General features: G+C 43.4%; 1 protein-coding gene and 1 long non-coding RNA gene across 5 annotated transcripts in view; both read right to left on the reverse strand.

The window, feature by feature from the left end:
* Window positions 1–8,193: 8,193 nt before the first annotated feature.
* On the reverse strand, window positions 8,194–11,001 carry LOC139577320 (uncharacterized). The gene is made up of 2 exons (XR_011675257.1): window positions 10,533–11,001; window positions 8,194–10,272 (listed from the first exon to the last, which is right to left on the reverse strand). It is a non-coding gene; the product is annotated as an uncharacterized lncRNA (long non-coding RNA).
* A 2,149-nt stretch (window positions 11,002–13,150) lies between these two features.
* Window positions 13,151–21,916, reverse strand: part of LOC139577321 (AT-rich interactive domain-containing protein 3A-like) — a 223,627-nt gene continuing 214,861 nt past the window's right edge. Inside the window, exon 8 of one of the 4 annotated variants that reach the window (XM_071404343.1) lies at window positions 13,151–13,772. In XM_071404343.1, the coding sequence (XP_071260444.1) occupies window positions 13,585–13,772 (188 nt within the window). In that variant the 3' untranslated portion in view covers window positions 13,151–13,584. The remainder of the gene's footprint in view (window positions 13,773–21,916) is intronic. The other 3 variants (XM_071404341.1, XM_071404342.1, XM_071404340.1) reach the window with 3 other exon arrangements.

The following is a 21,916-nucleotide window of genomic DNA, read 5'->3' on the forward strand; positions in this document are numbered from 1 at the left end:
GACCTCGTATACACTATATTAGGCTCATCCTTTGGATCTTTGGTTTTCCTAGATATGGCTACTATATGGTGATCACTACATCCGATGGATTTGGATACTGCTTTAAAGCAAATGTTCTGCAGCATTAGTAAAGATGTGATCAATACATGTTGATGATTTCATTCCTGTGCTGTTTGTAAATACCCTGGTAGGTTTGAATGACAACCTGAACCAGGTTGCAGGCACTGGTTACAGTGTGAAGTTATTTCTTGAGTGAGCAGCTTGATGAGAGCCAGTCAATATTTAAATCACCCAGAAAATATACATCTCTGTTGATATCACATACATTATCAAGCATTTCACACATATTACCCAGATACTGACTGTTAGCACTTAGTGTTGTATAGCACCGTCCCACAAGAATGGGCTTTAACTTCTCTAGGATAGGGGGCAGCATTTTCACGTTTGGATGAAAAGCGTGCCCAGAGTAAACTGCCTCCTACTCAGTCCCAGATGCTAATATATGCATATCATATTAGTAGTAGTATTGGATGGAATACACTCTGCAGTTTCTAAAACTGTTTGAATCAAGTCTGTGACTATAACAGAACATATTTGACAGGCAAAACCCCGAGGACAAACCATTCAGATAGAATTTTTTTTGAGGTCATTCTCTTTTCAATGAGTTTTCATTGGGAATCCAGATTTCTAAGGGACCTTCCTGCAGTTCCTATCGCTTCCACTGGATGTCAACAGTCTTTAGAAATTGGTTGAGGTTTTTCCTTTGAGAAATTAAGAAGTAGCCATGTTCAGAATGAGGCTCCAGTGAAGTGTACTGTTTGTTAGAGGCGCGTGACCAGAAAGCATGCTACACATTATTTTCCTCCGGTATTGAACACAGATCATCCCGTCTTCAATTTTATCGATTATTTACGTTAAAAAATACCTAAAGTTGTATTATAAAAGTAGTTTGAAATGTTTGGACAAAGCTTACAGGTAACTTTTGAGATATTTTGTAGTCACGTTGTGCAAGTTGGAACCAGTGTTTTTCTGGATCAAACGCGCCAAATAAATGGACATTTTGAATATATATCGACGGAATTAATCGAACAAAAGGACCATTTGTGATGTTTATGGGACATATTGGAGTGCCAACAGAAGAAGCTCGTCAAAGGTAAGGCATGAATTATATCTTTATTTCTGCATTTTGTGTCGCACCGGGAGGGTTGAAATATGATGGTCTGTGATTGTTAGCTGGGGTGCTATCCTCAGATAATAGCATTGTTTGCTTTCGCCGTAAAGCATTTTTTAAATCTGACACGTTGGCTGGATTCACAACAAGTGTAGCTTTAATTTGGTATATTGAATGTGTGATTTCATGAAAGTAACTTTTTTATAGTAATTTATTTGAATTTGGCGCTCTGCATTTTCACTGGATGTTGTCCAGGTGGGACGCTATGATGCCAGTAGCTGAATCTTTCACACCCGCGGCCCAACAATGGTACTGGACCTGAAACGATTGCCCGCTATTTGGATTTTTTTTAAATGCTAAAATCAGTTATTTAACAGCCATTTTCAGATGTTCCGAGCAAGCCCTCCCGATGTTGTTGGACCTCACATGGACTATGACAGTGTCAGCTCCCGGCATCTGTCGTAGAATAGTCGGAAGCAGTCTTCTGATATGCTATACTCGTGCTCCTGGATAGCACTGGGTTTTTGCCTTGGGAAACAAGATGTTTCTCACCAAAGAGCTGCCTATGATGACAGTAGGTGATGTTGAATGGGCCGGTCTCTCAGGCAGCCTCATGGTCTGATGAGGCTGGGAGCACCGAGGATCTGAACTCGAGATAGAAGCCACCGGAGAAGGAGACAGAACAGAAAACGAAGACGCAGGTTCCTCCGGATCCGATCTTGAATGGGAAGCCGCCAAAGAAGATGTACCTCCATGGCTGGTTGGTTGGGTCGAGAACAGCTCCGTTCTCCAGGGAAGGGGGAGACCCCTTCAGGGATGGAACCCTGCTCTGCACCGGCCAGTCGGCTGTGGAGAACTGACACCTCGGCGACACTTCCACCAGACCAGAGCAGCGTCCGGCCACTGGGGTGGAAGAAAACAAAAAAGTAGGCTGGCATGGATTCCCCAGTAGTCATGTTTAACCTTTCTGGCGCAGGGGTCCCGCTAGCGACCCACCTCGACAACATCCGGTGAAATTACAGAGCGCCAAATTCAAAATACAGAAAACGTAATATTAAATCTTCATGATAATACAAGTGTCATACATGATTCTTTAGCTTAGAATCTTGGAAATCTAACCGCATCGTCGGATTTCAAAAAGGCTTTACGGCGAAAGCACAGCGTTCGATTATCTGAGGTCAGCGCCCCACAACAGCATATTATCCAAACAAGCACAGGCGTCACAAAATCCCAAATAGCGATAAAATAAGTCACTTACCTTTGAAGATCTTCCTCTAATTGCAATCACAAGAGTCCCAGCACAATGAATGGTCGTTTTGTTCGATAAATTCCTTCTTTATATCCCAAATAGTCCATTTAGTAGGCGTCATTGAGTTCAGTAATCCACCCGTTCAGAATGCAGACATAGGAGTTCCAAAAGTTACCAGTAAAGTTTATCCAAACAAATCAAACGACGTTTCTAATCCATTATTAGGTACTCTAATATCTAAATATATGATAATATTTCATACGGAGCAAACTTTTTTCAATAGGAAAGGAAAAGAACGCAGCGCTCGCCCTCAGTCACGCGCTTAATGAGACTAGTTTTGCCATAGGACTTCCTGAGGATAAACAACTATTCCTCGTTGGTTTTTCAGAATACAAGTCTGAAAACATGTATAAAGACTATTGACATCTAGTGGAAGCCATAGGAACTGCAATTTGGGAGGCGGAAGTCTTTGGTTTCAATAGCTTAAGCTTGGAATTGGCTGGCAGGTCAACAGAAAAAAAATTGGTCCTCCTAGAAACTTTAGAGTGTTTTCTATCCAATAATACCATGCATATGCATATCCTAGCTTCTGGGCCTGAGTAACAGGCAGTTTACTTTGGACACCTCAGTCATCCAAACTTCCCAATACTGCCCCCTATCCCTAAGAAGTTTTAATCTGAGTAGGCCAATCATGTTCATTCTGAAGGTCTTTGGGGCTAGGGTGAGTGCAGCCCGACTTGATCGGTTTTACGTGTCCAAGAATCAGAGTAATAGGTTGTTGGGCGCTACCATTCTCCCGTTGGCAAGGCAGGTGCAGGTGACAGAGACTGGAGACTGGCAAGGGGGTCTGGAGGACATGTTAGATTTTAACACTCCGAGCCTGGGGGAGTTTGAAGGGGTAGGAGGTAAAGCCCTCTACAACCTCTGCGTTAAGGTTAGGAACATTAGAAGCCTAACAGGAGTGAAGGCACATCAGTGGCAGGGGGTATGTGGGGCAGAGAGTATGGTGGGTTTTAGATGGAGGGGGCTCTACAAACCCCCAGTACCAAAGAGGCCAGGGGACCTCTAGTGGAGGGTTCTTCATGGAGCCCTGGCCACTAACAGCTGGTTGGTACGGGTCGACCCGGGAGTCGGACATGGTTGTCCTTTCTGTGTCATAAGTGGAAATGTGCACCATGTGTTTTCTGTGTGCGCCAGGTTAATGCCATTAATGTCTCTGTTGGAATGTCTGTGTGAGAAGTTGGGGGTGGAGTTTACTGTTGGGATGTTTATAATGGGGTACAGATAATCTAATAAGGAAAAGGCCAAATGTGTGTTGTTGAATTTTCTGTTTGCTCGGGCAGAGTTAGCTATTTGGCTAACGTGGAGGAACAGGGGCAAAGGTGGAGGGATAACAGACCCTTTCCTATTGTTTAATGGGATGGTCTCTGTGCACCTTAGGGTGGAATTTGAGTTCTATAAAATGATAAACAGTGTAGAGATGTTTCAGGAGATATGGTGTGTTGGGGGGGCTGTCTGAACAGCTGGGGAAGGTGGGTTGGATATATGGTTGTAGAAGTGGTGAGGTTTGGGTTATTGTGATGTGTGGTGTTGTTTTGTATTGTGGGGTAGAGGGCAAGGTGAGTCCGCAGCACAGGGGATATTTGTTTATAAAAGGGGGGTGAGGGTGAGGTTTTAATGAAATGAGGATGTATCATTAAAGAAAGACAAAAAGTCAAAGTCACTCCCTCTGTCAAGCCCTGACCTTTAGATATCTCTGTTTTTCTATATATTTAGGTTGGGTCAGGGTGTGACTAGGGTGGATACTCTAGTTTTGTATGTCTAGGGTTTTGTATGTCTATGTTGGCCTGATATGGTTCCCAATCAGAGACAGCTGTTTATTGTTGTCTCTGATTGGGGATGATATTTAGGTAGCCATTTTCTTCGTTTGTGTTGTGGGATCTTGTCTACATTGAGTTGCACACCTGTAGCTTCACGTTTCATTTGGTTGTTTGTTGTTTTGTTAGGTGAGTTTCAGTTGATTAAAATCATGTGGAACTCTACTCACGCTGCGCCTTGGTCTCATCTTTACGACGAGCGTGACACCCTCTCTCACTCTCTGTCCGTTCGCCAACGCGGAAACTAATTGACAGTTTCCTTTCATTTTTTCTATAGTGAAAAATGAGACCATCTGCTGTTTTTATACTTTATTATTCTTATTATATTGTAATGTGTTTATTGGCCACTAACGTGATTGAACGTAGCCGGTGCCATATGTCGACTCGATGAGATCGTCATGCTAGGCACAGACAGCCTGTCCCCTGAAATAAACAGCTTATAGCATGATTGATCTCCCTGAAGAGACACAAGGTGGAAAAAAAGATGGACTCAATTCCCTGATATGATGTGTATTATTAACTGAATCAACTTAAGTTATAAAGGCAATAAGGAAGTTTTCAAACAACTAAAACTGACAAGGAAAACGGGGAGTTCTCAAGTCACAGAACTAATATATATATAAAAAAATGAAGATTAAAGACATTTCAATGAAGTCAAAAGCAGTATTTTATTTCTAAATATGCTACACATCAAATGTCAAAACAAACCCCTGAGCACCACAATCCAGCATTCCCATAATGCACTGGATTCATCCAAAAATTGACAAAAGTGAAAATAAAAGAAATATTGAAAGCTTCATAAACAGCCCTTATAGGATCTTAAATCTACCAGTGAACCACATGTTATTTAAGTTATAAGTAGCTACATAAGTGAGAATCTTTTCCCCCCCGCTTATTAATCCTCTTGTTATAGCTTTGTTACACTCAACTTGTTCTCTGTGATGTTTGGCATCTCTTTCTTGCTGTTTAAAAAAAATATATATATCTTTGGTTACGAGAATTACGCTGATTGTACTAGATGTTCTTGTTGATTCAGTAGGCAAAAGCTGCTCAATGATTGGTTAAACGATTAGAGTTGTGCTGCATCCAGAGCTGAGCAGTACAGGAAGAGATATATGGGAGAAGAAACAGCCATGAAAGATAGACTGTGTCAGTGCTGTGATAACAAATAGAATACATCTCTTTAATATTCTATCAAAAGGCTATTATAAAAAGGAGAAAACAAATTGTACCCCATTTGACTTCCTCCATAATAATACTACATATTTGTCCTTCAGGAAGTATCATCTTCACAACTACGCTAAAATAATGGGGTAGTCAGGTTTTTTGTTTTGTTGATGTAAATAAATCATTGTGTGGTTTTGCTACATTGAGTACGGATGAACATATATTATACATTCTCCAAGTGAATATGGATTCCATATCAACAGCATATATACACAAGGCTCAGTCCGGACCTGAGCTATGTGAGACCCACTCAAACGTTGCCACAAATCTTGACATGAATTAACTGAACGTTTGCATTATACTTTACTCCCACATAGCTCAAGTTAGAACTTGCACATGAATCCATAGTCGATCCACACAGAACTTGGACATGAATCCATAGTCCATCCACACAGAACGTGGACATGAATCCATAGTCCATCCACACAGAACTTGGACATGAATCCATAGTCGATCCACACAGAACTTGGACATGAATCCATAGTCGATCCACACAGAACTTGGACATGAATCCATAGTCGATCCACACAGAACTTGGACATGAATCCATAGTCGATCCACACAGAACTTGGACATGAATCCATAGTCGATCCACACAGAACGTGGACATGAATCCATAGTCCATCCACACAGAACTTGGACATGAATCCATAGTCGATCCACACAGAACTTGGACATGAATCCATAGTCGATCCACACAGAACTTGGACATGAATCCATAGTCGATCCACACAGAACTTGGACATGAATCCATAGTCCATCCACACAGAACGTGGACATGAATCCATAGTCCATCCACACAGAACTTGGACATGAATCCATAGTCGATCCACACAGAACTTGGACATGAATCCATAGTCGATCCACACAGAACTTGGACATGAATCCATAGTCCATCCACACAGAACTTGGACATGAATCCATAGTCGATCCACACAGAACTTGGACATGAATCCATAGTCGATCCACACAGAACTTGGACATGAATCCACAGTCGATCCACACAGAACTTGGACATGAATCCACAGTCGATCCACACAGAACTTGGACATGAATCCATAGTCGATCCACACAGAACTTGGACATGAATCCATAGTCGATCCACACAGAACTTGGACATGAATCCATAATCGATCCACACAGAACTTGGACATGAATCCATAGTCGATCCACACAGAACTTGGACATGAATCCATAGTCGATCCACACAGAACTTGGACATGAATCCACAGTCGATCCACACAGAACTTGGACATGAATCCATAGTCGATCCACACAGAACTTGGACATGAATCCATAGTCGATCCACACAGAACTTGGACATGAATCCATAGTCGATCCACACAGAACTTGGACATGAATCCATAGTCGATCCACACAGAACTTGGACATGAATCCATAGTCGATCCACACAGAACTTGGACATGAATCCATAGTCGATCCACACAGAACTTGGACATGAATCCACAGTCGATCCACACAGAACTTGGACATGAATCCATAGTCGATCCACACAGAACTTGGACATGAATCCATAGTCGATCCACACAGAACTTGGACATGAATCCATAGTCGATCCACACAGAACTTGGACATGAATCCATAGTCGATCCACACAGAATTGGACATGAATCCATACTCGATCCACACAGAACTTGGACATGAATCCATAGTCGATCCACACAGAATTGGACATGAATCCATAGTCGATCCACACAGAACTTGGCCATGAATCCACAATCGATCCACACAGAACTTGGACATGAATCCATAGTCGATCCACACAGAACTTGGACATGAATCCATAGTCGATCCACACAGAACTTGGACATGAATCCATAGTCGATCCACACAGAACTTGGACATGAATCCACAGTCGATCCACACAGAACTTGGACATGAATCCATAGTCGATCCACACAGAACTTGGACATGAATCCATAGTCGATCCACACAGAACTTGGACATGAATCCATAGTCGATCCACACAGAACTTGGACATGAATCCATAGTCGATCCACACAGAATTGGACATGAATCCATACTCGATCCACACAGAACTTGGACATGAATCCATAGTCGATCCACACAGAATTGGACATGAATCCATAGTCGATCCACACAGAACTTGGCCATGAATCCACAATCGATCCACACAGAACTTGGACATGAATCCATAGTCGATCCACACAGAACTTGGCCATGAATCCATAGTCGATCCACACAGAACTTGGACATGAATCCACAATCGATCCACACAGCTTTGCAGCTGGGTTCTTTCTACATTGCTTTGTTGGAGGATCGGATCTCCATATAATATCAAGAAGGGACCCTTGTAAAAAAACTTTAGGACCTTTTAAAACATCAATATAATAGAGGCAGAGCAGAGTGCTTCAGAGCACTGGATACACATGCTTTAATGACTCCACGGGAAGTGACATAGTTATGACAGAATTTCTGCTCTTTAGCACCTCCTCCCCGATGTGCGCACTAGCATGCTGCTTAGAATGAAGCAATGTGATCTATGGTTCTAGACATTCTAAGTGGTATTCTAGAATGTCTAGAATCTCATCACGGCCTGACTTCCTGAAGAATAACTTTTTTTCAAGTAACCACTGGAATTAATAACAGACCTACAACCACCTTCAATAACAGACCTGACACCAGGATTGCAGGGTCGTTTCCTACTTTGTGACATTACAGTTGAACATCATTACCTTTATTTGACATTAAGTTACAAAGATATACTACCAAAATCCTTTACCCTACCTAACAGAAAACGCTGTACTATATTGTGTACCTGAAATAGAGTCCTGGCAATCCCCACACAACAAAAAAAACAGGTTGCTTCCTTCAAACCTGATTGGGGTCCACCTATGTTTTGTATTGTCTTTACCCGAAAAGGCTAAATGTGAAAACTGGCAATTATGATTGTGGTCATGTTGATGTTTGGTTGGTCTTTACCAATGAGGTAGATGTGTGTTCATGTAATATCGCATCTTTGGTATAACTATACAACACATGAAACATCCAGTGATCTGTAGAAACAAAAACAGTGATTTTCCAGTGGCTTTACATAAACAAATTATAGAAATGAAATATATGAGGTATATTTTGTATTCACTCTATTATGCGCGTGTATATATATATATATATATATATATATATATATATATATATATATATAGAGGTAAAGATTAATGAGGTATCTGTCAATGTTGGAAAGGACTCCTAAAAAAATGATTTTCAAATAATAAAGTAGTTGAATGCAAGGTTGCAGACCCAGATCTAAACATATAAAACTAAATAAATAATGTTTGAAATTATATGTTTAACGGACTTAATAAAAAAGCTACATATATCTTCAAACTGTTTCCCATTTACCTTCACAATAGAGAAAATAGCTGATGTCTTTATGAAGCGAGAGAGAGAGAGAGAGCAAAAGACAGAGAGCAAAAGAGAGAGAGAGAGAGAGAGAGAGAGAGAGAGAGAGAGAGAGAGAGAGAGAGAGAGAGAGAGAGAGAGAGAGAGAGAGTAGGGAGAAGCTCTCCAATGCTAAACACAAGTGTATTACTAAAATAATAAGTGTGGATGCTAGTCATAAGATAAAGCCACTGTGTGATTGGTGACCAGATTAGTACCTTTCGCCTCGATATGTTCTGCTGTTTTAACCACATATTCTCTTTGTCTTACCAACATAGCTAACCACGTGTGTTTTACCCTCCTTCTGCAGGGTCACATGTTGAAGTGTTCTATCCAATTCAGTGGTCAGCAGATTGGGATCCCATAGCAACTATCAAAGACTTACTTTCCTAGGATCTGAGAACCACCATTCACCAGCGATAGTCTACCAGCAGGTAGAACCACCATTCACCAGCGATAGTCTACCAGCAGGTAGAATCACCATTCACCAGCGATAGTCTACCAGCAGGTAGAATCACCATTCACCAGCAGGTAGAATCACCATTCACCAGCGATAGTCTACCAGCAGGTAGAATCACCATTCACCAGCAGGTAGAATCACCATTCACCAGCAGGTAGAATCACCATTCACCAGCAGGTAGAACCACCATTCACCAGCGATAGTCTACCAGCAGGTAGAATCACCATTCACCAGCAGGTAGAACCACCATTCACCAGCGATAGTCTACCAGCAGGTAGAATCACCATTCACCAGCAGGTAGAATCACCATTCACCAGCGATAGTCTACCAGCAGGTAGAATCACCATTCACCAGCGATATGAGCCATCATGCAATCTCTTCAGAGCCACATCTGAGAAGGGTAAGAGACACTGACCACGACTCAAAGTGGCGCAATGCTGTAGGCTACTAGGCCAAGTGGTTTACACGCTTTACTGACAAAGGCATTGGCATAAAATAACTGCATGTCTCGACACTCTTCCTTTTGTCCTACAGCATTAGCCAATGTGTTGAGAGATGAGCGGAATTGATTGATCTTCAATAGATAACACGACCATGATATTTTCCTCTCTGAATGAAAAGGAGGAAATATGGCACTTCCCTGATTCTGAGAGATGTGCTTTGTTGATAGTACATCCGTATAGCTTGATCATTGGTAGCAAGCCAAAGCCGCGGCTTTTGTGGCGCGATGGGTAACGATGCTTCGTGGGTGTCAGTTGTTGATGTGTCCAGATGGTCCCTGGTTCGAGCCCGGGTCGGGGCGAGGAGAGGAGAGGGACGGAAGCTTTACTGTTACATCGATGCTGTTGACCCGGATCACTGGTTGCTGCGGAAAAGGAGGATGTCAAAAGGGAGGGGGGGTGAGTGTAACCGATGTGAAATGGCTAGCTAGTTAGCGGTGGTGCGCGCTAATAGCGTTTCAATCGGTGACTACTGTCCAGCCCATTATTGTATCTGTGCTGTGCATACTATAGTTTACTATGCTTCTACTTTCTTTTCATTGGTTACTCTTGTTTGTATTTTGGTTATCAGGGAAAAAGCAGCACTAATACGAGCTATAATGCCTAGAAGAGGTCACAAACAAACCTTACTACACGTTGACAAGCGCTTCTCTCTTGAACTACGAGGGAGGTCAAACATCTCCTCTTCTTCTGATGGAGGAAACAAACAGAAAGCCAACATGTCTCCCAGTGTCTTTGTCCCACAGTTCCTTGGGTCCGATGATGTGTCACCATATAATCTGTGCCTATATGTTAACACTGCTCACAAACGGAGCAGCTGGTGTCAGGAAAAAAACACAAAGACAGCCGACTTCGACTGGAAACACACAGGACAGAAAGACAGCTGACTTCATCTATATACACACAGGGTTCAGAGGTCCTCTACATACCATTGGGATCAGAGGTCCTCTGCATACCATTGGGATCAGAGGTCCTCTACATACCATTGGGTGCAGAGGTCCTCTACATACCATTGGGATCAGAGGTCCTCTACATACCATTGGGTTCAGAGGTCCTCTACATTGGGTTAAGAGGTCCTCTACATACCATTGGGATCAGAGGTCCTCTACATACCATTGGGTTCAGAGGTCCTCTACATACCATTGGGTTCAGAGGTCCTCTACATACCATTGGGTTCAGAGGTCCTCTACATACCATTGGGTTCAGAGGTCCTCTACATACCATTGGGATCAGAGGTCCTCTACATACCATTGGGATCAGAGGTCCTCTACATACCATTGGGATCAGAGGTCCTCTACATACCATTGGGTTCAGAGGTCCTCTACATACCATTGGGTTCAGAGGTCCTCTACATACCATTGGGATCAGAGGTCCTCTACATACCATTGGGATCAGAGGTCCTCTACATACCATTGGGTTCAGAGGTCCTCTACATTGGGTTAAGAGGTCCTCTACATACCATTGGGATCAGAGGTCCTCTACATACCATTGGGTTCAGAGGTCCTCTACATACCATTGGGTTCAGAGGTCCTCTACATACCATTGGGTTCAGAGGTCCTCTACATACCATTGGGATCAGAGGTCCTCTACATACCATTGGGATCAGAGGTCCTCTAAATACCATTGGGTTCAGAGGTCCTCTACATTGGGTTAAGAGGTCCTCTACATACCATTGGGATCAGAGGTCCTCTACATACCATTGGGTGCAGAGGTCCTCTACATACCATTGGGTTCAGAGGTCCTCTACATACCATTGGGTTCAGAGGTCCTCTACATACCATTGGGTTCAGAGGGCCTCTACATACCATTGGGATCAGAGGTCCTCTACATACCATTGGGATCAGAGGTCCTCTACATACCATTGGGTGCAGAGGTCCTCTACATACCATTGGGATCAGAGGTCCTCTACATACCATTGGGATCAGAGGTCCTCTGCATACCATTGGGATCAGAGGTCCTCTACATACCATTGGGATCAGAGGTCCTCTACATACCATTGGGTTCAGAGGTCCTCTACATACCATTGGGTTCAGAGGTCCTCTACATACCATTGGGTTCAGAGGTCCTCTACATACCATTGGGTGCAGAGGTCCTCTACATACCATTGGGTTCAGAGGTCCTCTACATTGGGTTAAGAGGTCCTCTACATACCATTGGGTTCAGAGGTCCTCTACATACCATTGGGTGCAGAGGTCCTCTACATACCATTGGGTTCAGAGGTACTCTACATACCATTGGGTGCAGAGGTACTCTACATACCATTGGGATCAGAGGTCCTCTACATACCATTGGGTTCAGAGGTCCTCTACATACCATTGGGTTCAGAGGTCCTCTACATACCATTGGGTTCAGAGGTCCTCTACATACCATTGGGTTCAGAGGTCCTCTACATACCATTGGGTGCAGAGGTCCTCTGCATACCATTGGGTGCAGAGGTCCTCTGCATACCATTGGGTTCAGAGGTCCTCTACATACCATTGGGTTCAGAGGTCCTCTACATACCATTGGGTGCAGAGGTCCTCTACATACCATTGGGTGCAGAGGTCCTTTACATACCATTGGGTGCAGAGGTCCTCTACATACCATTGGGATCAGAGGTCCTCTACATACCCTTGGGTGCAGAGGTCCTCTACATACCATTGGGTGCAGAGGTCCTCTACATACCATTGGGTTCAGAGTACCTCTACATACCATTGGGATCAGAGGTCCTCTACATACCATTGGGTGCAGAGGTCCTCTGCATACCATTGGGTGCAGAGGTCCTCTGCATACCATTGGGTTCAGAGGTCCTCTACATACCATTGGGTGCAGAGGTCCTTTACATACCATTGGGTGCAGAGGTCCTCTACATACCATTGGGATCAGAGGTCCTCTACATACCATTGGGTGCAGAGGTCCTCTACATACCATTGGGTGCAGAGGTCCTCTACATACCATTGGGTTCAGAGTACCTCTACATACCATTGGGATCAGAGGTCCTCTACATACCATTGGGTTCAGAGGTCCTATACATACACACAGGGTTCAGAGGTCCTCTACATACCATTAGGTTCAGAGGTCCTCTACATACCATTGGGTACAGAGGTCCTCTACATACACACAGGGTTCAGAGGTCCTCTACATACACACAGGGTTCAGAGGTCCTCTACATACCATTGGGTGCAGAGGTCCTCTACATACCATTGGGTTCAGAGGGCCTCTACATACCATTGGGTTCAGAGGTCCTCTACATACCATTGGGTGCAGAGGTCCTCTGCATACCATTGGGTGCAGAGGTCCTCTACATACCATTGGGTTCAGAGGTCCTCTACATACCATTGGGTTCAGAGGTCCTCTACATAGGGTTCAGAGGTCCTCTACATACCATTGGGTGCAGAGGTCCTCTACATACCATTGGGTGCAGAGGTCCTCTACATACCTATTGCTATTCAAAGTTCGGAGGAAGGAGGAGAGAGAATAAGGAGAGCATTTTCTTGTTCTTTTCTTGTGGAAATATTTCCTCTGTAAATATTTTTTTATTATTATTTTAACTGGGATAAGGGAAATAGAGAAAAAGGGGAGGAGGGGGGGAAACAACAGAAGTCATTTCTCCTGGTATCTCAGACCGCGTGCTGTCTTTGGGGGAGGATAGGGGCGAGGTTTAGAGTGAGTTGGTGGGGCTGTGGGTGGGACTCAGATCAGGGGGAGGAGTTTCCGGGTCCGTGGACCGAGGATGTGGAGGACGTGGAGGAAGAGGAGGAGCAGGACGGTTGGATCTGTACGCAGGAGTAGTTCAGCCCCAGACTGGTCTTTCCCTGAGAGGAGGTGTGGTTCTGGTGACCACCCAGCATCATGGGAAGGGAGGGCTTCTTGGCAAACAGAACACCTGGAGGGACAGAGAGAGGGAGGGAGGAGAGAGGGAGGGAGGACGGAGGAAACCATTTTGAAGGTGGTGATACCCATTTCCCGAAGTTGGGATTAATAAAGTACTTCTATTACTGCTAATGCTACTATTTTTTCTACTACTAATACTACTACTACAACTGATACCGCTATTAATATTACTACTACGTGTTACTATTACTACTACTGCTACAACTAATAATAACATCACTACTACTACTACCACTGCTACTACTACAGCTATTACTAATACTACTACCACTACTACTGCTACTACTATTACTGCTAGGCTACTACTACTACTACTACTACTACTACTACTACTACTATAACCGCTACTAATACTATTACTACTACTGTTACTACTACTACTACCACTACTGCTACTACTACTACTGCTGCTACTGCTACTACTACTACTACTACTACTACTACTACTACTACTACTACTACTATTGCTGCTACTACTACTAGGATGCTACTGCTACTACTACTACTGCTACCACTATTACTACTATGCTACTACTACTACTACTATCGCCACTACTACTACTGCTACTACTATTACTACTAGGATGCTACTACTACTACTACTACTCCACATACTACTACTACTGCTACTACTACTGCTTCTACTACTCCTACTACTACTACTCTTACTACTACTACTGCTACTACTACTCCTACTACTACTACTACTACTACTACTACTACTACCACTACTACTACTACCACTACTACTACCAGGATGCTACTACTACTACGACCACTACTACTACTACTACTACTACCACTACTACTACTAGGATGCTACCGCTACTACTACTACTACTACTACTACTAATACTACTATTACTACTAGGATGCTACTACCACTACTACTACTGCTACTACTACTACTACTACTACTCCTACTACTGCTACTACTCCTACTACTACTACTACCACTACTACTACTAGGATGTTACTACTACTACGACCACTACTCCTACTACTACTACTACTACTAGTACTACTACTCCTCCTACTACTACTATTACTACTAGGATGCTACTACTACAACTACTACTATAACTACTCCTCCTACTACTACTACTACTACTACTACTACTACTACCACTACATTTCTACATGTTCTATCATACAATCTGTTTAGTTAAATTTTTGGGACAGACGATTATCATATTTACAATTTACTGTAATTTCACAATTAGACAAAAACTACGGTAACATTTCAACTCACGAACTAACAAATAGCACATTGTCACACTTAAACAACCTGAATAATACGACTACATCTGAGGGTTGGGGCTTGTATCCACAAAGCTTCTCAGAAAAGAAAATTGGTGGTAAGCGCTGAAAATAGAGATATTTTACTCCTATGTGAAAATAGAGACATTTTACTCCTATGTGAAAATAGAGATATTTTACTCCTATGTGAAAATAGAGATATTTTACTCCTATGTGAAAATAGAGACATTTTACTCCTATGGGTGAAAATAGAGACATTTTACTCCTATGTGAAAATAGAGACATTTTACTCCTATGTGAAAATAGAGATATTTTACTCCTATGGGTGAAAATAGAGACATTTTACTCCTATGGGAAAATAGAGACATTTTACTCCTATGGGTGAAAATAGAGACATTTTACTCCTATGGGAAAATAGAGACATTTTACTCATATGGGTGAAAATAGAGACATTTTACTCCTATGTGAAAATAGAGACATTTTACTCCTGTGTGAAAATAGAGACATTTTACTCCTATGGGAAAATAGAGACATTTTACTCCTATGGGTGAAAATAGAGACATTTTACTCCTATGGGTGAAAATAGAGACATTTTACTCCTATGGGTGAAAATAGAGACATTTTACACCTATGTGAAAATAGAGACATTTTACACCTATGGGTGAAAATAGAGACATTTTACTCCTATGTGAAAACAGAGACATTTTACTCCTATGTGAAAATAGAGACATTTTACTCCTATGTGAAAATAGAGGCATTTTACTCCTATGTGAAAATAGAGGCATTTTACTCCTATGTGAAAATAGAGATAGTTTACTCCTATGTGAAAATAGAGATATTTTACTCCTATGTGAAAATAGAAGCTATAGATGAAGCCTGTTTGGTCATAAGAGTCCCACCTAGTGGACAGATATGTAGGAGACCTCATGAGCTGTCCTAACCATTTAAGAGTTACCAGCAGGTATCTTGATAATAGACAAAGACAGTGAGTCAGTGGTTCCTGTGCCACAGACAAGAAATTGCTTTGGAGGTTGTTGAAATCATTTTTAGATATTTCTATGTGATCAAACTAGAAATAATCTAGACCTACATGCAACAGTACCACTGTTTTTGACAATGATTTCACCAGGCCTATTTCACATGATACAGTATACGCCTATATACTTAGAACCACAAGGCTCATAAATAAACTCATTTTTATTTTGATTATTTCATTAACCTACAACATGTTATTTCAAGCGGAATATCACGTTGTTAAATAAAAGAGGTCTAAATTGGACATGCCTATAAATCGGGCAATTGACAGCATCTAAGTGCTATGTTAACTTGAATTGTGTTCTGTAAAAATTATAGACCTTTCAAACATTTCATTCAACATTATCCGCAAGAAATTTAATGCCTACTGTAGCAAAGCGATGTAGAGTTGTTAAACGAGAGTGATGAGTGTGTGGATATAACGGTAATATGATTTAAAAATTCTGCTTTTAAACCATTATATAACTACTGCATGATTCAGTGCAAAATGCATATCACATTACTCAAAATATCAGAATTGGTAAAAAAAAAAAAGACAGTTACGCATGCCAACATATTAGGCAAGAATTAAGAGTAGGCAAAGTGATCGTGTCAGGCGAAAATAATATCAATGTTTTTACCATAACAACATTTGATGTATAGTCACATTCACCATGGTTGTCTGAAGCGTGCTATAGAGTTCATAGCTGGAGATGCCTCATCCTGATTGGTAAAATATGCTATGGTCAATCCGACATCTGCAGTGGCCATACAGCGTTTACTGCCATGTGACATCTGCAGTGGCCATACAGCGTTTACTGCCATGTGACATCTGCAGTGGCCATACAGCGTTTACTGCCATGTGACATCTGCAGTGGCCATACAGCGTTTACTGCCATGTGACATCTGCAGTGGCCATACAGCGTTTACTGCCATGTGACATCTGCAGTGGCCATACAGCATTTACTGCCATGTGACATCTGCAGTGGCCATACAGCGTTTACTGCCATGTGACATCTGCAGTAGCCATACAGCGTTTACTGCCATGTGACATCTGCAGTGGCCATACGGCATTTACTGCCGTGTGACATCTGCAGTGGCCATACGGCGTTTACTGCCGTGTGACATCTGCAGTGGCCATACAGCATTTACTGCCGTGTGACATCTGCAGTGGCCATACGGCGTTTACTGCCGTGTGACATATGCAGTGGCCATACGGCGTTTACTGCCATGTGACATCTGCAGTGGCCATAGAGCATTTACTGCCGTGTGACATCTGCAGTGGCCATACAGCATTTACTGCCATGTGACATCTGCAGTGGCCATACAGCGTTTACTGCCATGCGACATCTGCAGTGGCCATACAGCGTTTACTGCCATGTGACATCTGCAGTGGCCATACAGCGTTTACTGCCATGTGACATCTGCAGTGGCCATACAGCATTTACTGCCATGTGACATCTGCAGTGGCCATACGGCGTTTACTGCCATGTGACATCTGCAGTGGCCATACAGCTTTTACTGACATGTGACATCTGCAGTGGCCATACGGCGTTTACTGCCATGTGACATCTGCAGTGGCCATAGAGCATTTACTGCCGTGTGACATCTGCAGTGGCCATACAGCATTTACTGCCATGTGACATCTGCAGTGGCCATACAGCGTTTACTGCCATGCGACATCTGCAGTGGCCATACAGCGTTTACTGCCATGAGACATCTGCAGTTGCCATACAGCATTTACTGCCATGTGACATCTGCAGTGGCCATACAGCGTTTACTGCCATGTGACATCTGCAGTTGCCATACAGCATTTACTGCCGTGTGACATCTGCAGTGGCCATACAGCATTTACTGCCATGTGACATCTGCAGTGGCCATACAGCGTTTACTGCCATGCGACATCTGCAGTGGCCATACAGCGTTTACTGCCATGAGACATCTGCAGTTGCCATACAGCGTTTACTGCCATGCGACATCTGCAGTGGCCATACAGCGTTTACTGCCATGCGACATCTGCAGTGGCCATACAGCGTTTACTGCCATGAGACATCTGCAGTGGCCATACAGCGTTTACTGCCATGTGACATCTGCAGTGGCCATACAGCATTTACTGCCATGTGACATCTGCAGTGGCCATACAGCATTTACTGCCATGTGACATCTGCAGTGGCCATACAGCGTTTACTGCCATGAGACATCTGCAGTTGCCATACAGCGTTTACTGCCATGTGACATCTGCAGTGGCCATACAGCGTTTACTGCCATGAGACATCTGCAGTGGCCATACAGCGTTTACTGCCATGCGACATCTGCAGTGGCCATACAGCGTTTACTGCCATGAGACATCTGCAGTGGCCATACAGCGTTTACTGCCATGTGACATCTGCAGTGGCCATACAGCATTTACTGCCATGTGACATCTGCAGTGGCCATACAGCATTTACTGCCATGTGACATCTGCAGTGGCCATACAGCGTTTACTGCCATGAGACATCTGCAGTTGCCATACAGCGTTTACTGCCATGCGACATCTGCAGTGGCCATACAGCGTTTACTGCCATGTGACATCTGCAGTGGCCATACAGGCTATTTTTAATACTATATTAATACTCATACATTACAGGGCTGTGATAAAGTATTAGATAAATGGTACCTGTGTTTACAAATAACAAAATAATAATTAGCAAAGCAATGTAACACCCATATCCCCCTGTGTGAAAAAGTAATTGCCCCCTTTACACTCAATAATTGGTTGTACCACCTTTAGCTGCAATGACTGCAACGAAACACTTCCTGTAGTTGTTGATCAGTCTCTCATGTCGTTGTGGAGGAATTTTGGCCCACTCGTCCATTTAGAACGCGGTCCCATTACGTCTGGAAAACCAAACACTGTATTCCACGGTAACAACCTCATACCAACGGTCCAGCATGGTGGTGGTAGTGTGATGGTTTGGGGTCAGCATGGTGGTGGTGGTAGTGTGATGGTTTGGGGTCCAGCATGGTGGTGGTAGTGTGATGGTTTGGGGTCCAGCATGGTGGTGGTAGTGTGATGGTTTGGGGTCAGCATGGTGGTGGTAGTGTGATGGTTTGGGGTCAGCATGGTGGTGGTAGTGTGATGGTTTGGGGTCCAGCATGGTGGTGGTAGTGTGATGGTTTGGGGTCAGCGTGGTGGTGGTAGTGTGATGGTTTGGGGTCAGCATGGTGGTGGTAGTGTGATGGTTTGGGGTCCAGCAATGGTGGTGGTAGTGTGATGGTTTGGGGTCAGCATGGTGGTGGTAGTGTGATGGTTTGGGGTCAGCATGGTGGTGGTAGTGTGATGGTTTGGGGTCCAGCATGGTGGTGGTAGTGTGATGGTTTGGGGTCAGCGTGGTGGTGGTAGTGTGATGGTTTGGGGTCAGCATGGTGGTGGTAGTGTGATGGTTTGGGGTCCAGCATGGTGGTGGTAGTGTGATGGTTTGGGGTCAGCATGGTGGTGGTAGTGTGATGGTTAGGGGTCAGCATGGTGGTGGTAGTGTGATGGTTTGGGGTCAGCATGGTGGTGGTAGTGTGATGGTTTGGGGTCAGCATGGTGGTGGTAGTGTGATGGTTTGGGGTCCAGCATGGTGGTGGTAGTGTGATGGTTTGGGGTCAGCACGGTGGTGGTAGTGTGATGGTTTGGGGTCAGCATGGTGGTGGTAGTGTGATGGCTTGGGGTCAGCATGGTGGTGGTAGTGTGATGGTTTGGGGTCAGCATGGTGGTGGTAGCGTGATGGTTTGGGGTCAGCACGGTGGTGGTAGTGTGATGGTTTGGGGTCAGCACGGTGGTGGTAGTGTGATGGTTTGGAGTCAGCATGGTGGTGGTAGAGTGATGGTTTGGGGATGCTTTACTGCCTCAGGACCTGGACGACTTGCCTTAATAGAAGGAACCATGAATTCTGCTCTGTTTCAGAGAATTATACAGGAGAATGTCAGGCTCATCCGTCTGTGAACTGAAGCTGAAGAGCAGTTGGGTCACGCAGCAAGACAATGATCCAAAACACACAATCAAGTCCACATGAAAATGGCTAACAAGCAACAAATGTTAAATTTGGGAATGGCCTAGTCAAAGTCCAGACCTAATCCCTTTTGAGGTGTTGTGCCAGGACTTGAAACCAGCAGTTCATTCACGAAAACCCATAAATATTGCAGAGTTAAAACAGTTCTGCATGGAAGAGTGGGTCAAAATTCCTCCACAGCGATGTGAGAGACTGATCAACTACTACAGGAAGCGTTTGGTTGCAGTCATTGGCCTATTTCTTGCCTTACTTCCCTAATCTTACTCCATTTGCACACACCGTATATAAACTTTTCTATTGTGTTATTGACTGTATGTTTTGTTTATTCCATGTGTAACTCTGTTGTTGTTGTTTGTGTCGCACTGCTTTGCTTTATCTTGGCCAGGTCGCAGTTGTAAATGAGAACGTGTTCTCAACTAGCCTACCTTGTTAAATAAAGGTGAAATTAAAACAATTACAGTTAAAGGTGGCATAACCAGTTACTGAGTGTAAGGGTGGAATTGCTTTTTCACACAGGGGCATTGGGTGACGAATAACTTTGTTAAATAAATAAGTATCTATTTGTTTTGTTATTTGTAAATGCAGGTTCACTGTATCTAATATTAGGTTTTGATTGAAGATCTGCTAACATTCAGGGAACAAGAATTTGGGGCGCGAATACTTGTTCACGGTAGGGTATATGGAGCCCTCTCCATCATTACAACATTTGAGAGGCGCACAGTGATGAGGTATGGAGCTTGATTTGGCCTCTGCAACGCACCCTCCATAAGAAGCCAGTGATCACATTCTCGGATAAAGTATAAACGGGCTTTTATTCCCCATCATCTCGCAATATGCTAATGAGAGTCATCACTATCTTTCCTTTGCGGTACCTCAAACTGTCGTGAGAAACTTTTCTGAGTGGATTTTACTCCTGGCTCAGAGTTTGTCTGAGCAGTGTCTTAACGTCATTCTAAAACCTACTCTGAGCTGGGAGTTATTTAAATGTTTTAACTGATTTTAACAGGATTCCTAGGACTTTTTCTTAGACGCTTTGTGGATACGGGCCCTGATTGGATTTAAAGTTAGCTTAAATCCTGTCATTATCAACCGGATCAACTCCAGTCTGAATTCTTCATCCCACTCCCACCCGTAGCTTTTCATACCGCAGCCGCACGCCCCCACTGGCTTTCTATCCGTCTACCTCCCGCTCCCAGAAGAACTGTTCCAGAACCCAAACGCAGTCCCTCAACGTTATTTTAGGCGTATGTGGCGTAGCTTGTTGCCAGCCATGGTCCCAGCAAGTTTTGCGCTCTACAGGCAATATAAAAAAAAAACGAGCAGAAATAACCTAAGAAAATAGGATAAATGACCAAAGATGCTCACGTGGGCTGTTATATTAGGCTATCTGTATTACCCGGGCTCTATCAGCCAATGGGATAGATGTACTGTCGTTTGAAAAGGGCAGAACTGGAGAGAGAGCGGAACCTTGCTACGTTTTTCATATAGCCTACCTTTTAGGAGATAATAAGAGATAGATCATTTTCAGACGGAGACAAATAAATGGGTAATCAATAGTTATTATTTATTAGAAAGGTGCAACTATGGTAAATAATATGGTAAATGCAACTTTTGGGATATTTTCATCACAAAGGTTGTCTGTCTGACCATCCTGTCCAACCCACAGAAAGATGCGGACTGCGCCGCAATGATCTGAGTATTGTGTTTCACACACGGGGACTACAATTTTTTTTCTCCAATGATGCTCAAATATTTTGGTTGCACCTCAACTTAAGTTGGTTGAAGGCCCTCCACTTCTTTCCATTAATATAGTATTTATAGCCAC

The sequence above is a fragment of the Salvelinus alpinus genome, chromosome 5 (genome assembly GCF_045679555.1).
Source record: "Salvelinus alpinus chromosome 5, SLU_Salpinus.1, whole genome shotgun sequence".
Classification (NCBI taxonomy): Eukaryota; Metazoa; Chordata; class Actinopteri; order Salmoniformes; family Salmonidae; genus Salvelinus; species Salvelinus alpinus.